At 34.2% G+C, this 21,673-nt stretch overlaps 1 protein-coding gene across 2 annotated transcripts in view; it reads left to right on the forward strand.

The window, feature by feature from the left end:
• LOC113490054 (A disintegrin and metalloproteinase with thrombospondin motifs 19) overlaps positions 1-21,673 on the forward strand; it is a 241,011-nt gene that overhangs the window by 148,498 nt on the left and 70,840 nt on the right. For both annotated transcript variants that reach the window (XM_026866234.1, XM_026866233.1), the window contains exon 7: positions 15,022-15,127. In XM_026866234.1, coding sequence (XP_026722035.1) covers positions 15,022-15,127 — 106 coding nt within the window. The remainder of the gene's footprint in view (positions 1-15,021; positions 15,128-21,673) is intronic.

The following is a 21,673-nucleotide window of genomic DNA, read 5'->3' on the forward strand; positions in this document are numbered from 1 at the left end:
CAATTTCAGAAGTTTACAATTAAATCTGTAAGAAAATTTTAGATTTTTTAGTGCTGAGAAAATCTATGATACCTGCATTGAATTTCTATTAGCCTATGGATGTTCTGGTTCAAGGAATAATAATTTTTGAGAATAAAACAGTCTTAACATGTTACTCATTTGATGTGCAGGAAAATTTTGTGTATTTGTTTATAGTCATGGTATTTATGCTTGTCTTTATAACTATTATACAAATAAATACTATTAAATTAAAAGTAAATACAGGATAGTTAAGATAGTACTAAAGATTCAGTCATTCCTCAGTTACTAAAGAAATTAACTTTTTCAGATATTGTGGTTATCTTGAAATATCTCTGAGGTTAGCAATTATTTTCTTACAGTATAACTATTACATCCATTTAGACACATGTTTAATTCTTATTGCACATTCAAGTTCAGATATATTCAGTTGTGCTCTTTGTCATTTAGTTGACATATGTTTAAATCCCTGCAGTCAACTACATGCTCAACTGCTGAATTTTGTTCTTGACCTCAGTAAGTGGTCCTGTAATATATCACAATATCATCCATAGTTCTTTGGAATTTCATGTGTAACCATATCCCTTCTGTGAAAATGTAATATAACTGTAATTTTCTACAGATTATTCTACTTTATCTCTAGGTAAATCTTTTTATGTATTTTGTCTTGTTTTCTGTATTTAGTCACAATTTACTTGAGGTATTTAAAATTCTGGTCTAAAGTGATTTATGATATAGAGAGACTTACTATACATAAATCATTTTAACCTTACATTGAATAGCATTTAGAATATCTGTGCTTGGAGCTAGAACAATTTCTTTCGCAGGCAAAGCTCCTGTGTCCTTCAGAAAAGGCATTACCAAGTATGGACAAAAGAGTCTGTAATATTTTATAGTATAGATTTGCTTTGTGTTAAAGAAAATGGAAGGAAATTGCATGCTAATTATCACAATAATTTGTGTTTTCTTGTGAATACTGTGTACTTTCTAATTTCATGTATGAATCCTTCAGCTATGCATGCCAGATTCAAAAGTGAAAAATCAGTGAAACATCAGAGCAATACTGCCATGGTACGCAAGAGATGCTCATGTCAAGGCATGGGAAGGGTGGTGAGACATAAAGTAGAGGACAGAAGTGGGCATGGCTTAACTAAGCTCAGGCCTCTGATGGCAAAAATTCTTTCACAAGGAGAAATATACAGTTTTAGCTATTCAGACTGCAAGAGATAACCAAATGAATGGTTTGGTGACCCTCTCACTGCACTGAATAGTGAATTACGTCCTGTGTCATTTTATTCATCCAAAGTGGTGAGAAACTCAATCAGGCCCAAGCAGCTGTGATTTCTTGAAAGTATCTTTCACTGTCTCCTGGATTTTACAATTTCAATACTTATCTTTTATAGCTTGTCTTTATGTCGAAAGCATTCAAATGAAATCTTACATACATTCATATAAACATTGTGTGTGTTGGCAACTGTAAATAATTGTGCATCGATAATCAGTTATTCTATATATGCTATAACACTGAGGTATACTCTGTAGTAGCTTGTGTAAAGAATTGCTCTTCATTCTATGTATCATGCATACAATTAAACTTTAAAAATGAAAAATTAAATTTGGTGTCAAACATTACAAATTAAAGACATCCAAAATACAGGACTGTAAAGTAAGGTATACTCATTCTCTATTTAGCCAGCTGTTTCTCTAATACTAGTCTTGTGTTCAGTTCTTGGTAGATATGCTTGTGTGTAGTATTTTCATCCCTTCAAAAGAAAGTTATATTGGAATAGGGTAGTCAATCATATACGGTATTTTGCACTGAAAAAATCCACTATTTTTTACTGGAAGTTTTTTCAGAATAAGAGAGTCGATAGCTCCTTGTGACTAATGCATCAGTTTCTGTCTCCTGTAGCTATATAATGAAAAAAACCACATCAGTGTAATGGAATTAGATAGACCATGTAATGGATGCATATTTTACTCTGGAGTTTGAAGAATGGAATGAGTAGGCAGTGATACATGAGTCCTTTAACTAAGGAGGAAACAAAAGGAGGTCCATATTTGTGGAGAGAACTGTGGATGATCCATACAACTGCATCTAACTTGTCAAAATACAAGGAAAAGTGCTTTGCAAGTACAAGCAGGAAGGAACAGAGAGACAGGGTCAAGGCTTATTCTTCATTTAAATGCCTTTGGGCAGATTTTCTATTTGAATCCATATCATAGGTCCCTTCTGTGACACTTAAATGGCAACACATTCTTTTGTATTTCTGTTTTGAGTCCGTACTGAAGGTTTTATATTCTCAGGATCATGATACCCTACCCTGAATAAAACATGAGTTTCTCATCAAGTCCTTTATTCATCTTGCTCAAGCAGGGACTAGATAGGGTCTAGTGCTGCACATGTGAGATACAGGAATGTCCTCTAGTTCTCAGTTACCTTCCATCTTGCAGACTTTGCAAAGGTACTTTCGATAATGGATTCCCTGGAAGAAAAAAAGACCTGATATACTCAGCCTTTTCAGCTTGCTGTCATAGAATTCAAACTTCTTGAGGACCGTCCCAACAAACTCGAAGAATTTTTGAGTTGAAAGCAATTTGCAAGAACATTAAGATATGGTCTTGAAGAAACTCATCAGGTGCAGGTACAAGTTGGGCCACTGATTATTTAGCACTGGCAGAATAACTCCTTTCATCACATGTGCTATTACAGCATGGAACAATATATGTTTAGCTACACTAATGAAGGTAGAATACAGGATGGATATGTGGAGATAACAGTAGTAACTTTAAAAATTTTTAGCTGAAAAGAGTCACAACGGAAGACTTTCCAAGATAGCTTTGCCTTTGTTCTCATTTGTCAGAAAGATACTAGTTAATCTAGCTATCCACTTCTAGACAGTGTTTTCTGTGTAAAGGAACAGTTATCTATTTAGTTCAGTTTTTCTAGAAGGTGTACTACTGGTATCTGCTTTAAACAGTCCCAAGATTAGTCATTTTCTTCTACTGCATCTCTCTCATAATGAAACAAAGTATAAATTCTTCACACGAAAAACTTAAATGTCACAAATTTCAAAATTTGGCCATAGAATAATTGATTAGTGTAAAAAACAAACAAACAAAAAGCAGACTAATACCTCTCAGTCCCCTTAACTGCTCCATGTCTCACACAAAAGAGAATGCACATTATACCATGCTTTAGAAAAAGGAAAAAAATTCCTAAATATTTTCTTTAAGTGGGGTCAACAACAGTAGAAAAATCACTTTTATATCACTTTTAGCTTGATTAACTCATGACAACGTGAGAACTGCTTTACAGGAATCACTCAGATTGCACAAAATGCGGAAATGTTTTACTGTGCTGAAGCACTATTTGTCGAACACTTTTACGTTTCTGCCACACAGTGTCATTTACACAGTACAGCTGTAATAAAATAAATTACAAAAGAAAACAAGACAGTCTTGTTTTCCTTATACTTTGTTGCAGAAACAAAAATAGGTGTAAAGAAGATGTATTATACTGAAAATGATATGGTCTCTTCCGTGATTTCACATTGGTTTGTTGCGCAAAGGATGGTACGAAGGCAAGGGGAAGAAGACAGCAGAAATTTAATTATAGGAGAATCATCTTAATAGGGTATCAGGACCGCAATCTTTGTAAGACCAGTAAAAGCATCAGTGATACATTATGAATAGTTCAAACTGGTCAGGGAAGTTATGTCACACAAGGCTTGGAAGCATATTCAGAAAAAAAATGTTTTGCTGGAATGAGACAAGATTAATTCAAAGGCATTGCAATGTGCATAGAGATACAGAACAAGGGGCAGTTTAACATCTGTGCACTTTATGAATGTGGGAACTGAACCCCAGATGTCAGGAAGGCAAGAAGAGAGACAAGCACTTGGGTGAGTATTTTCACTATTTGTGTGGAGTGACATAATTCTTAATTACCTCTAGAATATATTTTACTCTGTGATGCTAAGATATTTTGACCCAAGTCTACTGAGTTGTAGGCTTACAGTATTTTAAGCCACCTTAAAGTGAACTCACACTTCACAGCAGAAAAAGCAGTTCTGACGGCTGATTAGACCATTGTATGTTGCAGGATGACACCTACTAATCATATTTCTTATGGGGAAGAGTCAGTTTTTCCCAGAAGCATGAGACAAGAGACAGTTTTTAAAAAAATAGCATTTGCATTAAAGCAGGAGTGCAGTAAGTATTTTCTACCTTTTCTGACATATTAAAGAAAACATTTAATCTTCTTGAAATTACATATATGCTGAAGTTTTAAGGTCAACTCAATTTTTTACGGTTACAGAAGTTATGTAAAATTTCCATTTGGAAAATATAGACTACCTCAAAACTGATCTTTAAAACTAGGGGAACTTTTATAGTACCTGTACTGTATGTAGCTCTCCTGGAAGACTGAAGCCTACCCTTACATCAGCATTTTCCTAAACACGCTGTTTATATGCTTTCTGTTTCCATGGACCAGGGCCCTTGACTTTAAATGATGAGGCTTTTTAAAAAAATACATTAAAAAAGTAATTTAAACAATTGGCAGTAGCAAGAACATATACGACAGCAAACCTGTAACAAATTATTAGAAAAGGTCATCTTCATAAAATGAGGTCGGTTTGTGTTCCTTAATGCTAGCAGGTATTCAAATTGTAATTTCTTGTACTACACTGGTATTCTTGGCAAACTAAAATTTCACTTATCTTTTGGGCAAAGTTACCTCCCTTTGAATTCATAAAGTCATATTGTAGCAGAAGCCTCAGTTTGTAAGCTTCTGAAAAGTTTTGCACGAAGTATTTATACTGGGCTAGAAAATTGACTTGTTCCTCTCTTTCTGTGAAAGATAACTGATTTAAAATAATTGTCACAGTAGATCTATGCCATCCATTCTTTACAGATTTTTGAACAGATAAATACTAGATACAAGACATCCAGTATTAATCAGGCTGTTTAATAATCTAAGATACTTGTTCCCACAGATCATATGTTTTATTTGTCAAAAAATGTTCTAGAAGGAAATATGTAGACCTGATCAGCATTTTCCTGTTACACATTCTTACAGTGGAACATTTATTTTTAAATGCATCTGAAGAATAATTTTTCTCTTTAAAGAACTTCACAGAGAATTTCCCACTTTCAAGAATGCCTCCATCTCTCAGGTTGTTGTATGGCACTATTAAACACAGATAGCCACTTCATATCCCAGATGTTCACAGTGGCCCCGCTTGCTTCTTGACAAGTTCAGGCACTACCATATTCTCTGACATGAGGTTAGATTCCAGAAACTGAACAGAACTTGACTCAAACTGAAAATAATAGGGAAGACAATGTATTTTGGAAAACGCTAATTCTGTATGGATGCTGTATAGATCTGTGTTACTTTTGTTTCCATTCTTCAAAAGAATATCCTAAGTGTATCAGAATCCAACATTCTTTGACCAGGCTCTATTAGATATTCCACATGAGGAGGGTTTAATGTTTAAACCAAAATTTACTTATCTGAGAATATTTATTGTTAGATGGGATTTTGATTTAGCAGAGTGATACAGCAGTGTACTGAAATCACAATGCAAACACACTGTAGCCATTGCAATATACAGTTGGATCACAGTACAAATCTGATTCCCATTAGTGGTCTTTATATGCTCACTGTCAAAAATGCTGGGCATCTCCAGGTGCTGGGAAGGAATATGTGAGTTAAAGTATTGCTCTGTTCAAAGTTCATTTTGTCAGTTGTTCAGTTTCTGTACTCTCTTTTGGGCTGAGCCACTTAGGCACTTAACCTGTGCTGGGCTGTCTGAGTCAGGAAAACATTCACGCTGTTTTGATTAACTCAGGGAAAAACATTTACACAAGCAGTTGATTCACTGAACTGATAATGACATTTATCTAAAACAAACCTCCAGTCCCTTTTCTGTTGAGATAAATTCAGCTTTCTTTGCAACAGCTGTGGTCAGTCACTCCCTACATTCTTCCCTCAGTCTCATAAGCACATCACCCTTGCCCATCTCATCTGACCCTTTTTCTGTTTTAGAGGTTTATTGACCAGACACAAAATAATAAACTTTTTTTTTTTTTTTAAATAGACAAGTTCATTTAAATAAAGCAGGTGTGGAAAAGAAAAAGAAAGACGGGCTAAATAAGGATCAAAAGAGCGGAAAAGAAGAGACATATATATATGTATACAGAAATGTAGAAACAGTCAAAGAAATAGACACAGCCTTCCTACCATGCGCACACATACTTGCAGCACTTTATGTAACTGTAGGTGCTAATCTGGAGTAGTGGTGTATCTGATCACAAAGGTAAATAAGTAAAAGGAAAATGTATGATCGGGTTTACATATTTTCTAGTCATAGTGATGATCCATTAATAGCAGTCTTTCCATCACTTCTAAATTAGGGTTCATAAGCAGAATTCAAGTTCTGCTTTTTTCCATCTAGCACAATGTTTTAAAAGATGTTTCTCACTGATGGTCTTGTTTTATGTTGTGAGAGATTAATGGACAATAATAAAGAGATTAATGGACAATAATAATTTTTTTCTTTGTAAAGAGTTATTTTTTATTCCTGTTTTGCTACAGCTAATCCAAAGATCAGATCTGCCATATGCTTAGAGATCATGAGGACTGGAAATGGCTAGTTTACATAAATAACTTCCCCTGTTCATTTTTGTCCCAAGAAAAAATACGATCCCCAGAAATGGTTGGTAGAGAAGGCTACAATTACAGCCCAAAAGACTGCAAAACAGCATTGTCACATTGCCTGCCTGTAAAGCGAGTGTAATTATAGAGCAATTTGAAAACACAGAAAGTAAGTTTGAGTTGCTAAAAATACTTCCTGTGGTGTACCGCGGCATTCACTGTTGTCTTCTCCCCATTTTGTCTGTAGAGTAATCAGGATTTTTTCAACATACACAAATAGAGTTTTAGGGTAGGAAATGGGCACCAACTCTTAATCTGAGGCATGTGATGCTGATTCAAAGTAAACTGTGTGACTTACAGCTTTCCAATGCACCAGTGAAAAGCATATCCTCAAGATGAATTTATGCATATATTTGGTGAGAGCTATTCTGAAAAGGCTGGTGTTTAGCTTGAAACCTCTTTTTGGCTTTTTAAGTAACAAGCTTCTGCTTTACTTTGGAAAGCCCCCTTTAGTTTTGTTTCCAAAGAAATGACATGTCTTCTTTTCAAAGCCATGTTTTATTAGATTGTATACAGTAGAGTTCCATGAAGCTTTCATGAGTCACTCTTACAGTTTACTCATGTAATTTTAGGACTGAAATTCTTTCTTGTGTAAGTCCTAAAATTAGACTTTCGTACTTCTGTTCAAAAGTTAAACTTACAAATGTACATCAAGATTATTAATAATTTTCTATACCATATAAAAAAAAATCTAGAAAATTTGTTTATGCAAATCGTACCGTGAGGAAGTTAGAGTAATGAATTACACTAGTTCAGTTTCTTAGAAAACAACTGAGTTATTGCTTAGAAAGATTATGTTTGATTATTCTGTCATATTAATAGTAGGAGCAAATATGAATCAAATAAAATCTTTATTACACATTACTTGCATACGCTATGATTTTTTGAATTTTCTTCTGAGCAGAATGGCTTACAACCTCTTCAATATGAATTCTACACAATCTAACCAAATTTCTTCTGCTTTTAAGTTACAGGTGCAAAAGAAGGTCAGATGTGAAGGAAAGGAAGTTGTGACTTCCAATTTATGACATTTTCTTTTCATTTGCCAGTATGCAGTTTTCTTTTGCATCTGTCTTTTCCTGTTCTTGTACATTATGGACAACTTTTCCACTTGGTGATGTTGTCTTTACCAAAAAAAAAAAAAAAGGCAATCAAAAGATTTTAAAAGAATACTGACTGTACTCAGTGGATGTGTTATAATGTGTTGTTACTTTAAATTTTTTCCTTTAAAATCTAAGAAACTTTTTTCATATGTTGCTTAAAAGTTTTTAAAAAAAGACATGGGAATTACTTGCCATCTTTTACATTAGAAGGTGTCCTTGACTTCAGAGCTGTCTTGCTTTATAAAGTATTTGGAATAGTGTGGCTTGAGTATGCTTTCATATGGCTTGAAGCACTCTGGCACTCTGAATAGTTCAGCATAAAGCTGACAAGAATAATTGTAGATTAACATCATGATACCAAAAAGGCACTGAAAGAGCAGATGAAGTTAAGTATTGCCAAATACAAAATAATACATATTAAGAAAAAAAAAAAAAAAAAAAAAGGAGTCTTTAGCTTATATGTGTGAAACCAAGGGCTTTTCTACCACTCAGAAAAGAGGTCAGAGAATGACAGTGAGTGATAGCAGAAAATGTCAGATCACTGATCAGCTGAGTAAAGTGACTGGTAGGACTGACTAGGAAAGAATACAGAAACATAGAAGAAATCATAATGCTGGTCTGTACTGACCTTCTGACTACAACCACTTGTGTCGGAAAAACTGTAGTAGAACAAGAGAAGGTCAGGTGGCAGAGTGCTGTAAAATGTAAAAAAAGTTGTGATTGGCTTGTGCCTCATGAGTCACTAAATGTTCTAGAGCTTCTCAGTTTGTCACTGAGATAGCTGACAGGTAACTAGGAAGGCATAGAAGGCTGTTTTAGTTAGAATAACACCTACGCAGTCTTCATAAAAATAGAAAAATGTACTGTTGTACACACAATTACACTCTGGAGCTATTTGCCATTTCATGTTAAGGATCCAAACTGAAGCAGGTAAAGAAGGAATACCAAAATTCAGAGAATAAGTGCTTTGGTGGCTGTTAACAGTATGGATGCAGTCTTGAGCTCAGGGGATCCCTACAACACTTGTCAGCAAAGACCACGAGTGGACAGTGGGGAGGTTCGCTTACTCTCTCATCTGTGTATTCATCTTGAGAGAAATGTTGGCTTCATTTTAGAGGAAAATCAGTATCTTCAGCAGTTCTGCCATCCCATTCGTATGATAACATATTAAATACGTGTAGTCTGTTCATAAGGTGCAAGAACTAAGGACATAAAACTGTGCAATTCTACACTCAGAATTGCTCATGTATATAGCATACATTTTTATGCCCTTCCCATTTTTAGACTTTTCGCCCACTCTAGGGATTAAAGGGCAGCAGTTTGTTGAAAGGGAGAAGAGTAAGCTTAATAGTCTATTCTGAAACATAAAATCACATACTTATTAGATACTTGATAACTTATTTTTCTGGAAGCATTTTTCGAAGACATAAAGAAATCATAAACTAACAAAACAGGTGAATAAAATTTGTGTTGCGTTTGTGTAAAATGCAGCAGAAGCTGATTGGGTTTTATCCCATTGTTTTTTCAAATGTCTTGCATCGATGTGTATGTGCATTTGTATATATATACACATACAGGTATACTTATCATGACTGTCAATATCTCTGAACTTTAAAAAAAAAAAAAAAAAAAGTATTTCTAGGCTTTTCTGTTTGCATTTGAATTAACTGGCATTTTGATTGCTGCCATGTTTAAGGGCTTGTGATTCACTGACAACTGACAGGATTTTTTTTCATCCTGGAAACAATCAATGTCTGGGACTCTTTTAATTAGCTTGTGCTAATTAGACTTTTAAGTGTCAGATCTGTGGAAAGCTTTTTTTTCCCCTGCTTCTTAAGAAAAGCATCTGGACAGCTAAAAAGAAAAATTTACTAGATTAGTAATCAAGTCCAGTTAAGTACTATGATCCATGCTCACAGGTCCACTGATTTGCCAGTTCAGATTTAAAATGCTTATAGTTGAACCAAAAGCCAGATGTACTTGGGTACTAAGTTATGTTTCTATTGCACTGGCTTGCTAGGTTTGTGCATCATCAATAATTTAAACTAAGGTTATGCTATCAAGAGTATGTGGCTGCATGGCACATTCTGAAGGCTAAAGATTTTTTTCAAAATTTGTGATTTAAATCATGATTTTTTCAACATGTTCTTTATCTATTTAGGCTTATCTGTATTTCGTCAGTGGTTTATACCACTGATTATAAAACTCGGTATAGAAACTTAAAAAGAAAATTCCATACATAAATACTACTTTTATTCATAGTATGTGCTTAAGTAATATCAGTTGTATGTATACTAATTTAATAAAAATAGATGCATCATTCATGAAGTTCATGAATGGTTTCAATATTCTTGAAATGTGCATTCAGTAATTATATGCACTAATAATATTCAGTAATTGATTATATTAATTACTACACTGTGTAATAATATTCAGTAATAATAATGCACTAATGTGCATTCAGTAATAATAGTGTGTTTCATTATATTCCCTAGACAATAAGGAATGCAGTAGGCACTGGGAATCTGTTCAGTTTTACTGGTTTTCATCTTGGTCAGCTTTGACAATTTTTGCTTATGTATAGATAGTACTTCAGGGAGCATACTATCCCTACATTCCTGAGAATATAGTATACTCCTTCATTAAAAAATGCTTTAAAATGGAAATGCTTTTTTTTTTTTTTCCTGAACTGTGCTATACAAACATAGGCTCTTTTCAGTTCTTTCAGCTTATGTTTTCAAGAGTTGGAAATGGAACATATGTGCTTGGTTTTCGTGGAATTTTGATTTTATATGAACTGGAAATTCAGGTAGAATGCACTTGATCAGTAGTAGAAGGGATATCTGGGTGATCCCCTATTCCTCTTCTTCAAAGAATATGTTACGGAGACTTTGTTCTGTATTTTTTATGGTCATAATTGGCTTATAATCTAGAAAAAACCTCAAATCTATTTGCAGAACATTACTATTCCCCAAACAGAAAGGCTTTGAAATAGCTCAAGCATGTGTAGAGGTGATATCCAGGTGATATTAATGGATAAAACTGGTAATATGTGGAAGAGTCTCTCTAACAACATCTGAAATTTGTAAGTAGCTTTTGGAGCAAGTATGAGAGAAGGGATTCAGAATAAACACATAACTAATGACATGTCAAACCAAGTTTGAATGTGTTGTGAAACCAAGGAAATTCAGAGAAAAATAAATTCAAATGTGCTAAGAAATTTATTTGTGTTATTAAGACTTGTAGAATATTAACTCTGTTTCATTGAATCACTATAAAGTGAAAAATAATAACCATTCTCTAGCCTTTTAGAATGCAATATTACAAATGAAGACATTCCTGTCACACTGTCAAGTGGTAGGTCACTGTAAGAAAGAGCAATGTCTGTATGTTTGACTGCATATTTTTTAATGTGATTTTTTTTTTCTGTGGAATTTTTGTCCCTGTGGGCAATGCTGACAGTAGTCTTTTAATATAGGTAGTGGATTTAAGTTGTGGACTGCAGGCCATGAATGAGTAGGTAAAGCTCACAAATTTGTTTGGATACTGTAGTTGGTATCGTGTTTTGTGTAAACATCCCTGTGTGTTGAACCATGGCTTTTGAACAGAAAAGTTGTTAATGTGTTCCTACTTTGAAAGAATAAATAGTTTGATGGTTTGATGAGGATGTTCATTAAGAAACCAGAAAATTTTAAAGAATAGTTATCATATTATTTAGAATTAAATACTTGTCTCTATGGGTAGCAGTAATGGTAGTAGTAATAAACCTCTGTTATGACTTTGGCAAAAGTTCTACTTCTCTGAAGCAGGATTTATTTTATTTGTATATTTACATGTTTGGTAAGAAAATGTAGTTGCTTATGTGGTTCTTCTAGAGCACAATGGTAAAGCTTTATCTCTTACCTGATACTGTATGTATTTTCTCTTGAATTAACTCGAGAAACGCCTGTCTACAGAGTGAAGTAATCTGAATACTTTACATTTGGCATGTATTCATTCAGTAAACTGATTTATTTATAGATAAATAACAGGATCCTGTCTTAACTTGTCAGTGAGCTGATGTTACCACTTTCTAGCCAACACTTTTAGATCCTAAGTGGTTTAATTTGAAGCTGGGTGTTGAGACTGTGGGGTGCACTAGCAATATCTTAATCATAACAAGGAAGCAATTGTTCTTTTTTTTTTTTTTTTTTCTTATGGATTTAACCTTGGAACCATTCCAGCTGTGTTAATAAGCCACAGGAAGCTGCAGTGAATGTACACATATTTAAAGAAGAAATTCCTTCTCTTACCTAATGCAGAGCCAACTAAGCAAGGGCAGCTGCTTACAGAAGTCAGTTTCTTTTTCTCTACATGTGAAATTAATAACCAAGGACAAGACATGAAACTAGTTCATGGCTAGTAGTTGGCTAATTTACATCCAGTAGCTGCTGTTGGATGTGTCTTTCACATACGAGGCTGAAAACAAAACATTAATTGCCCTTGATGCTTTTGGACATTTCTAGAATCAGAAACCTAATTTAATCTAAATGAAATGCAGGTCTTATGTTTTGTGTGTTACACCTAAAACAGTCAAACATAATCAATTTTCTTCAAGGAATGCCAAGTATCAAACATTATTGGTGATGTGCATTGACTACTGCTGACTGCTTCTTCTGCAGAATAGGTATGGTACTTGCAATGTGTGTATCTCTTTAGTAACAAACTGGGGGAGTCAGGATAGTGACAACAACTGATAGTATTCATGTTGTCATATGAAAAGATATTGCTAATGTACTTGAACTTGCCATTTTAGAGACCAGAAGATGGTTAGGAGACTTCTTTTCCCTAAAAACTACAGAACACCAGAAAGTTTTCAATTAGTACTCAGGATCAACAAGCAGAGGGAGGTTTGCCCACCAAGTGTTATCTGAGGATAGCCATCATCGGTGTGTTGTGGTTTAACCACAGCTGGCAACTAAGTACCATACAACCACTTGCTCCCTCCCTCCAGTGGAATGGGGGAAAAAAATCAGAAGGGTAAAAGTGAGAAACTCGCAGGTTTAGATAAAAGCAGTTTAATAATTGAAATATTGTAATATAATAATAATTGTAATGAAAAGGAAAATAACAGAGAATTAAAACCCAAGACAGACAAGTGATGCAAATGAAAACAGTTACGCACCACCAACTGACTGATACCCAGCCAGTTCCTGAGCAGCAGCTCCCCCACCAATCTTCCCTCTATTTTTATTTCTGAACATGATGTCTTATGGTCTGGAATATCCCTCTGGTCAGTTGGGGTCAGCTGTCCCAGCTGTGTCTCCTCCCAACTCTTGTGCACGCCCAGCCTTCTCACTGGTGGGGTGGTGTGAGGAGCAGAAAAGGCCTTCACTCTGTGCAAGTGCTGCTCAGCAATAAGGAAAACATCCTTGTGTTACCAACACTGTTTTCAGCACAAATCCAAATCATAGCCCCTTACCAGCTACTGTGAGGAAACTTTATCCCAGCCAAAACCAGCACAGTAAGGAAACTATTTCTCAACATTTTACATTATAGCAATAGGAATGCCCAAAACACTTCAAAATACAGGACTGGATTTTGTCTATGGCAAGAGTAATTTTTCTTTTTTTTTTTTTAGTACTTTGTGAATTCATTGGTGTTGGTTGAAATCAGAGCCCTGATGTCTGCTTCTTCTGGTATTGTCACCATTTCTACTTCTTAGAGCTACAATATTAAAAGCAGCTCTATCTTTTTCAATTTGGTCATCAGAACTTGAAAGAAAATGCATGTAATTATGGAACTGTAAGGCACAAAATGATTTTAGAAATATTTTCATTTCAGACACTGGAGCATAACATTCAAATTAAAACGTTACATTTCAGAGCTTTTCTTCTCTTATTTTCCATAGAGTTAATGTGATAGCTACATTTAGCATGAGGTGTCATTTGAAGGACTTTTTTGCTTTTAACATGTTTTGCCTTTTTTAATATCCCAAATTACTTTTACCCCTGCTCCACCTTTTCTCCATTCTTTGGAAATAGGTAGTAAAATTTTAAATATTCTGCCTTATTCAAATCTAATTTGGAGTTCTTTTATTCAATTCTGAACAGCATTTTTTGTCATATGAGTTCTGTGTCCAAAAACTTCCAGCCAGCTCTGTTGAGAGCCACACTGCCAGACTAATGGTGGGGTTACTACTTGAATTTCATGTTGTGCATGAGGCATTGTGCTAAGACTGACAAATACTTGGATTGTAAGAAGAATTACTTCTATCTGGTTAACTTAGAATGCTAATTATGACTAAATTTCAAACACTGTCAAACATTTCAAACTTGACCTTTATATGCAAACATCGAGCAAAGATGTTGATCCAGAGGGCACCATTCCATTGAAAGGATGTTCCTGGGAAGAAGGCCAAACACTTGAAACAGCATTTTGGTTGCTTACTCCAAAATTTCAAACAAGTGATGACAATGTCATCAGAATGTATTGGTGGTTAAAAAAAAATTGCCATTACCCAAATTAAGCTGCATGTTCCTCAAGCTTTTACAATTACAGACATTCTATGTTTTAGAAGCTGAACTTGAACTCAAAAGCCTACCATTCAGGCTTCTGTTTTTTGAAAACTATAGTAGAGTCAATTAATGTGTTTATCAGGCTGCAGTCTCCTATGAATTCTTCTCGTTCTGTGACACCTGAGTCTTTTAGACATTTTAAAAATCATTAACATGACAAACACTATATCATTACTTAACAGTGATCATATAGAGGCATGGCTCTGTGCTTCGCATTCTGTTCTTCTGAGTCTGTCAGAGGAAATTCCTGTTCAGATTTGTGCACTATTGTTGTAGCTATCTATTTTAATTTACAGTAGTATTGATATTCATATCTGTGATCTATCACATCTGATTAAGGTACCTAGCACCACTTTTAAAGAATGTATTTTCTGCACATTGCAGTCTGTGTAATCTGATAATATTACCACTGTTTGTGATTTCTTTGCTATATTTTATGAAATTTTGTGCTAAACTCAGTCATTCTGGCTTACAGGTAAGTAAACTTTTGTCAGATATCTGGTTATATATTTGGATGGTTTTGACTACAGTATGTCTTCAGACCTGTTTGGGGTTAGTAATACATATACATACAGTTAGTAATAACAAAATAATGGAATGTGGTGGTTGTGTTTCCTAGGTATAGCATATCTGAGTGGAATGTGCAGTGAAAAACGAAAATGTATAATTGCAGAGGACAATGGTCTGAATCTCGCTTTTACCATTGCCCATGAAATGGGTCACAAGTAAGTGTGTGGATAACAAACTCTAGTATTTGTTTGCATGTAATATTGCTATGATTTTATTAATTTGACTGTATACTTCAGTTTTTCATTTTTCCTATTAAATCCTTTCAAAAGCCTTCAAGGCTTTTAAATCTGGTGAAAATTTTCAAAAACAAGCTTTTGTTATTAATAATAATAGTGACATGTATTAATATATAGTATGTAAATTAAGAAAATGTTTACAACTTGGAGTAATACAGGAATATGTATAGCTACACAATAACTAGGTTAGCTGGAAGGGCTGACATTGTCTAGAGGAAAAGCCAGTGCCCCAGGATGTTTTTTCTTTTGGGAGTATGGTATTGTATATCAGATCCAGCTCTGACTATTGTTGCCAACAAACACTTTAATGAGATCATGAATTGGAAGAGCCCGTATTTAATTTGGCTTTCTTTGGATAGATCCCTTTAAAGTGTATAATGGTCATCAAGTCATTGCAACATTAATATTGTTTTTTCCTCCCCTTAATAGAAAAGGATGACAAAGTGAAGGTGAAGGTAATTATGTTTCACAATTGGATGTTTTTCCTTGTTCTGTAAGGAATACTTTGAAACAAAAGTGAAAAATTCTCAATTTTAATAATCAAATTTGTTACTAAAAGTTGTGTTTGATTCTTAGCATCAGTACTTGTTAAAGAAAAATAAATAGGAGAATTTTTATTTTAAAATTAAATAAAATAAAAGGATGGTGTGTGTTTATCTGACATTTTTATCAGTGGTGTCTGCTTCAGGTATCTGCGTATACATTTTTAGAATAGCAGCTTCAGAGTGACAACAGACAGGGATGTTTTGTTAAATCGTTTGAACATCTGAACATTGAGGTCAGGTATCTTAGAACAAACACTTGGAGTTAAAAGTGATTTGGTTTAAATTTGGTCACAACTGTCTGAGAATTGGATAGCATCTAATTGAAACATGCAGTTAATTACAAGAAAGAATTAGAACTTAAAACATTTCTGTTTAAGGCTTGTCCTGGATGCAAAATAAGGAAATTCAGAGCAATTATATAGCTTGGAGGAAAACAGTGACATAAGTATTAGATGATGCATGAAATTGATCTTCTCTGTTTTTTCTTTTTTTGAGTTTTCATAACTGCAGAAAGCAACACCAGGTAAATATAAGCCATCCTGTTTGAGTGATAGTTATGATAAAGGAAAAACTTCGAAAGAAAAATTTGTTTGTGTTTTTTAGCCACATGCTGTCCTTTTTCTTCTTTTCACTGTAGTGTTTGCTGATATTGTAAGGGAGGATAGGTAGAGGAAGACTCATTTTCTGTATACTTGTTCTTATGACAGTAAACCAAGGATAAGGGGAAAGAAACATTAACTGAATATGATCTGCAGATAAGTTCACTGATGCAGAAAATTAGAAAACTGTTTGAGGCAGGATATGATAATACCAGATAATTTAGAGAAATATAAGTGCTCTGCACAATTAAGATATATTTATAGAATAAAAAGCCCAGCAGCAGAATTACTGGATTTGAAAAAAGAGACATGTTGATCAACAAGAAATGTGACACATTATTCCTGGGAAATGGTGATGTACAAAATCCTATATTTGGGAAACAGGATGCAGGTATAAAATTCTTGCAAAGTTATGGGTGATGTTGTTTCTACACAATAAAATTTGAGAATGTGGGATACTTATCTTATTAAGAACTTTTTGCATTGCAGAAAACAAGTCAGACCTATTTTTTAACATTCTAAGAGCTACTGGATGCCAAACAGTAACTGGAACAAGTTAGACAGGGAAGCTCACTGTTGATGCCTATCCATTCTTCCAAGACTGCTGCACAGGCCAGGCTCCATAACCATTGTTGCATTCGGTCCTTAACTTGAAATATTTTCATGGCTTTGCATTGCAGTAAGACTGAGGAAGAGAAAGGATTTAGCATGATCTTCCTACAGGGACATAAAAACTAAATTGCTAATGTATGAATCTTGGGCAGAAATGTTAAAGACTACACTACGAAATTTCAGAACTTTCCCTCCATATTATTTCAAATAAACTTGGAAAAACAAATCATGATGATATCCCAGCCATCATATTCTCAATGTAATAAAGGCATTTGAATGGTCTTAGAGACATTCTCACAATTCTCTTCAGGTACTGTAATGGACATTTTAAAACAATTGAAATAAAGAATAAACCAAATCTGGTTTCACAGTAAAGGACAGGATATTATTTAAACCACACATTTCTTCAAGAAATTAAGGCTAGTAACAAGCTATGTAGGAATTAGGAAGACTGCCACAAAAATGAAAGAATAGGTAGACAGAATTATATGAACAGATGCCACACACACAAAAAAAAAAAAAAAAAAGGCAGCCTCCACCCCAAGACATACAGAGGCATTCGGCTTGATCCCTGCTTCATTATGAAGCCAGAGTCCTTAACCATTGCAGTCTGAAATCGAGTGGTCTTGCATCGAGAGAGTAAGGTGATATTTCAGAGACATTTGTTTTCTCTACATGACTGTCTGCCTGCCAGCATAGACCTGGTGATTGCAAAGAAGCAGATTAGGAGTAGTTGACCCTTTGTGGAGAGACAATATAAAAATATTTGAAGGCAAATATTTGAATGAAAGGCCCACTGAAAATGACTTTGAGATTCCTACATAGCTAGAGTATTTCTTGCAGAGATTTGTCTTGCTCATTCTTAACTGTCTCGGAAATGGAGTTTAAATGATCACCATCTAGACCAATCATAAATCTTTTCTCTTTCAACACATCATGTTTTTCTAGAAAATCTTCACAAACTCTTTCTGAATCTTAAAGTCATTTAACTTTTTTTTTTTTTTTTTTGTCTAATATCTTTAACCATTCTAGTTGCTCTTGTTGTGAAGAGAATCCTATTCAACAGCATAGGAAAAGCAAGAACTTTCACAGACTTTGCCTGTCAAAGCATGAAGAAAAAACCCTTATTTTTTTGTCTCCTGTACAACAAATAATATGCTTGCCCATAAATTATTCAGATAGGCACAAAATGTATGCAGTATAAACTGTTGATTTTCATTGATCAATCTGAGAACATAAACAAATACATTCAAAATTGCCATTGTTTTTAATAAGTATAAAAATACCTTTAAATAAGATAACAGTTTGCTTTTGGAGGGCTTATTTTTATACAACAAACTCCAAGCTATTATCTATATATTTGAAATTAATTTGTCTCTGGTAAAATCTCATGATCATTTGCAAACTCGGACAATTTTGGGGACCTCTAGTGTCACTGACATCATTTGAATAATTACAGGTTTAGGGGACTTTGGGAGGGATGGTGTGTACCCCCTGCACTGAAATCTAGATTTGCTTGCATGGGAATGCAGTTAAGAAGTATAGTTAACTCTATTGAATACTTATACATGGATATTTGTTGAAGTGTTGTGTTGTGATTTTCTTAATTTTTCCAATTAAAATAGAAATATTCTCAATTAAATACAGTGGCAAACTATATCTTACTTTGCAGTATGAAGTGTCTTTGTTCTAGTCTTGTATATGTGGAAGGAGATGAACCTTTAATGACATTGAGAATTAATTTTGTAAGTCAACAGTTGATTTTTGAGCTCTGTCTTGAAATATTAGGAGCTGGTCTCTGTAATCAGAGATTAAAAACTGTAACATGTTAATGGATTCACTTTTAAAAATCAAATCTTATTCATTAAATGTAATGAGCAATGAGATAGTTACATAATGAAGTCATACTACTTTATAGAATATTACTACATAGGATAAAAACTGAGAAATAAATGATAGATGTAAACTGCAGTATCTCAAAATATATTAATTAACAATTATTATGGACTCTAAGTGTACTTTAAAACTTATTTTCAATAGTTGAAAGAGGTATGTCAGAATTTCTCAGAATCAATTTTATACACATCCACATTCTTTTTCTGTTATTCATTTTGTGAAATATGAAATGTACCTATTTTTCAAATTCTGGATATTCTACCAGGTATTTTTTAGTTCCAAACAGGAAGTCTGTGCAATTTTTCAGTCACCTACTTAATATCTCAAGCAAACAACATACATTTTTTGATGATATTAAACAATTATATGAAATCCAGTGGAACTTGAAGAGCGTATTAAGTGGGAGACTAGGAAATGCTCACAGAGCATCCATTACTTCATGCATTTTTGTTATCACAGTCCAAAATTTGATAACAGAACACAGTAAAACCAACAAGATTAATAAAAGCAAATCTCTACCAACCTTTTTGAGTGAGTTACTAATGTGGAGAGGGGAATCTCATTAAAGTAACTGAAAAAAGACATATATTGATATTTATAAGGTTAAAGTAGAATTTTACCATTGAATTTGTGTTTACAAGGTACAAGATTAGCACATGCAAAGCAAAGGTATTAATGAGATTTGGTAGAAGACCTCCTTATATCTTCAAAATCATCTAATCACAGGTATAATGAGAAACATCAGGAGCAGTAGTGGTCACTTCTACTGGTAAAACTGTGCACAGTAGGATTCATATAAGTAAGGATTACCAAATTAGGGCATTTGATATGTGGCATTTTATCTCTGATGTTAAGACAAATTATTTATTTAGTATTTATTTTGATCCCTTTTTGTTCAGCTGTGAGAGAAAAAAATTAAGCCTTAAGTGATGCCTGGGTGAATGTGCATACAGACTACCCACTGTTTACATTTTATTTACTTTTCTGTCTTGAGAAAGAAGCTTAGAGAGGTTTTACAGGATAGTGGCACTGTTTTTCAAAAATAGCTATCTGTGGGGTATACCAAAAATTTTGAGTCTCTTGTCTGTTAGTTTGGCAACTTTCTCAAATGTTAGCTTCACCAGGAGAGGTGTTTGGGTATTCATTTGGAAAAAAAAAAGAAAGAAACCAGAAGAAAACTTTCTGTCTACTTGGTCAGTGGCAGCAGCCTTTCTTATGAGTGATGAGATTCCTTCCCCTTCCATGTGCCTTCCCCTTTTCTGGGACAGACTACAAAGGCAGAGTTTGTAAATCCTACCAGCTCATGATAAGCATAGCTTTATTCTGTTTCCCCAAACAAGGAAACATATCTATATCAGGACTGTAATTGTCAGTATCTATATTAACAGAATACACTTTTCCTTCCTGAAAACAGAATCTAGATGAACAATCAGTGATTTGAATCACACTGCTGAAATTACCTGCTTCTGTAGGACCATTCTTCTCTTACATGAGGTAGCTGACTTCTAGCCATGCAACAGATTGTACTGTTCTTAGGATAATTATTTAGTTAGATTTATTTCACATTCTAGAATATTTTTAATTTTTTTTTTTTAGAATAAATTAGAAAGCACAAGAGTGACACTTTAATGCTGTTTTACAGCAAAGGAAGAAAAATACTTTCTGCAGTGCTATTTTATGCTCTGAGAATGCAGCCAAATTAATTTTTATGAATGCTTAGAACATTTTAGTTGATTAAGAAATGAACCATAAGTGAAATAACATAATGATCTCAGGACAGTGGATCACAGTATGAAATTAAGAGGTAAGCAACTGTTGAAGTTGAAAACTGTTTCCTGCAGAAATAAATGCAGATATGTTAAGTTGAAGAATAGTTTTGAAACATAAACTGGTCAAAGTACTAAGGAGCTCATTCTGTAGGAGGTGGTGTTTCAGGATTCCTCAATTGCAGAAATGTTACAGTACGAGTACAGTTCCTTTGCAACTGCCTTCATTAGTAGAATATGCTTCCTGAGTTTGTCATGCAATCCATTATTCAGACTTCTGATTCAAGTGCAAGAGTAAAAATATGAAACTGTTAGGTTCGGTGTGACTATCATTTATTAATGTTTTCAGTGGTTTCTTTTTTTTTTTTTTTTTTCCATCTTTAGGCCTTCTCTTCTAAAATGTTAGAACTTTTAAGCCTCTGCTGCCATTTTAAGTTTTTTCACTAATGCTACCTTACAAATTATTCCTCTGTTATTACACAGTTAAGATCCAGTAGTATTTCTAAATTTCTTGGTCTTGGAGGCTGAGAAATTAATTTTTTGTCACCTGCAAAGGCCTTTTCTTTATTTTGGCTTTAGAATACCAAATTTATTGTTAGTCAGGACCTTCCTGTTTCAGGTTATGCTTTTCTAGCTTCCCCTTCCTTGATGTGAAACTGTTCTTCTATTTCTGTCTGTAATTGTTGTTACAGAAAGACATATGCCTTCTAGAACTCTTAAAATTTTAGATACTGTGATGTCATATATTTAGCCAACTTTGATTTGTGAATAAATTATTGCCTTAAAAGATGGTTGCAGTTTAGGTTATTTAACCAAGAATATATTGAGTTGACATGCTAGCATAATTACTTTATTTACTGATAACTAAGTTAAGCCTTTATTCAGTAATGGCCATAATGTCTCTCTGGGTCTCTTTCTCTCAGAGGTCTTGCTTCTCAGCATGCTGACTCAGGTTATCTTGGGGTCCTACAACGTCAGGCATTCCCATGGCAGTGACTACTGAATAAGAAAGAAGCTGCTGCAGAACTGTTGTGTCATTGAGGACCA

This window comes from Athene cunicularia (assembly GCF_003259725.1).
Source record: "Athene cunicularia isolate RWA chromosome Z unlocalized genomic scaffold, athCun1 chrZ_part2, whole genome shotgun sequence".
In the NCBI taxonomy this organism is placed as follows: domain Eukaryota; kingdom Metazoa; phylum Chordata; class Aves; order Strigiformes; family Strigidae; genus Athene; species Athene cunicularia.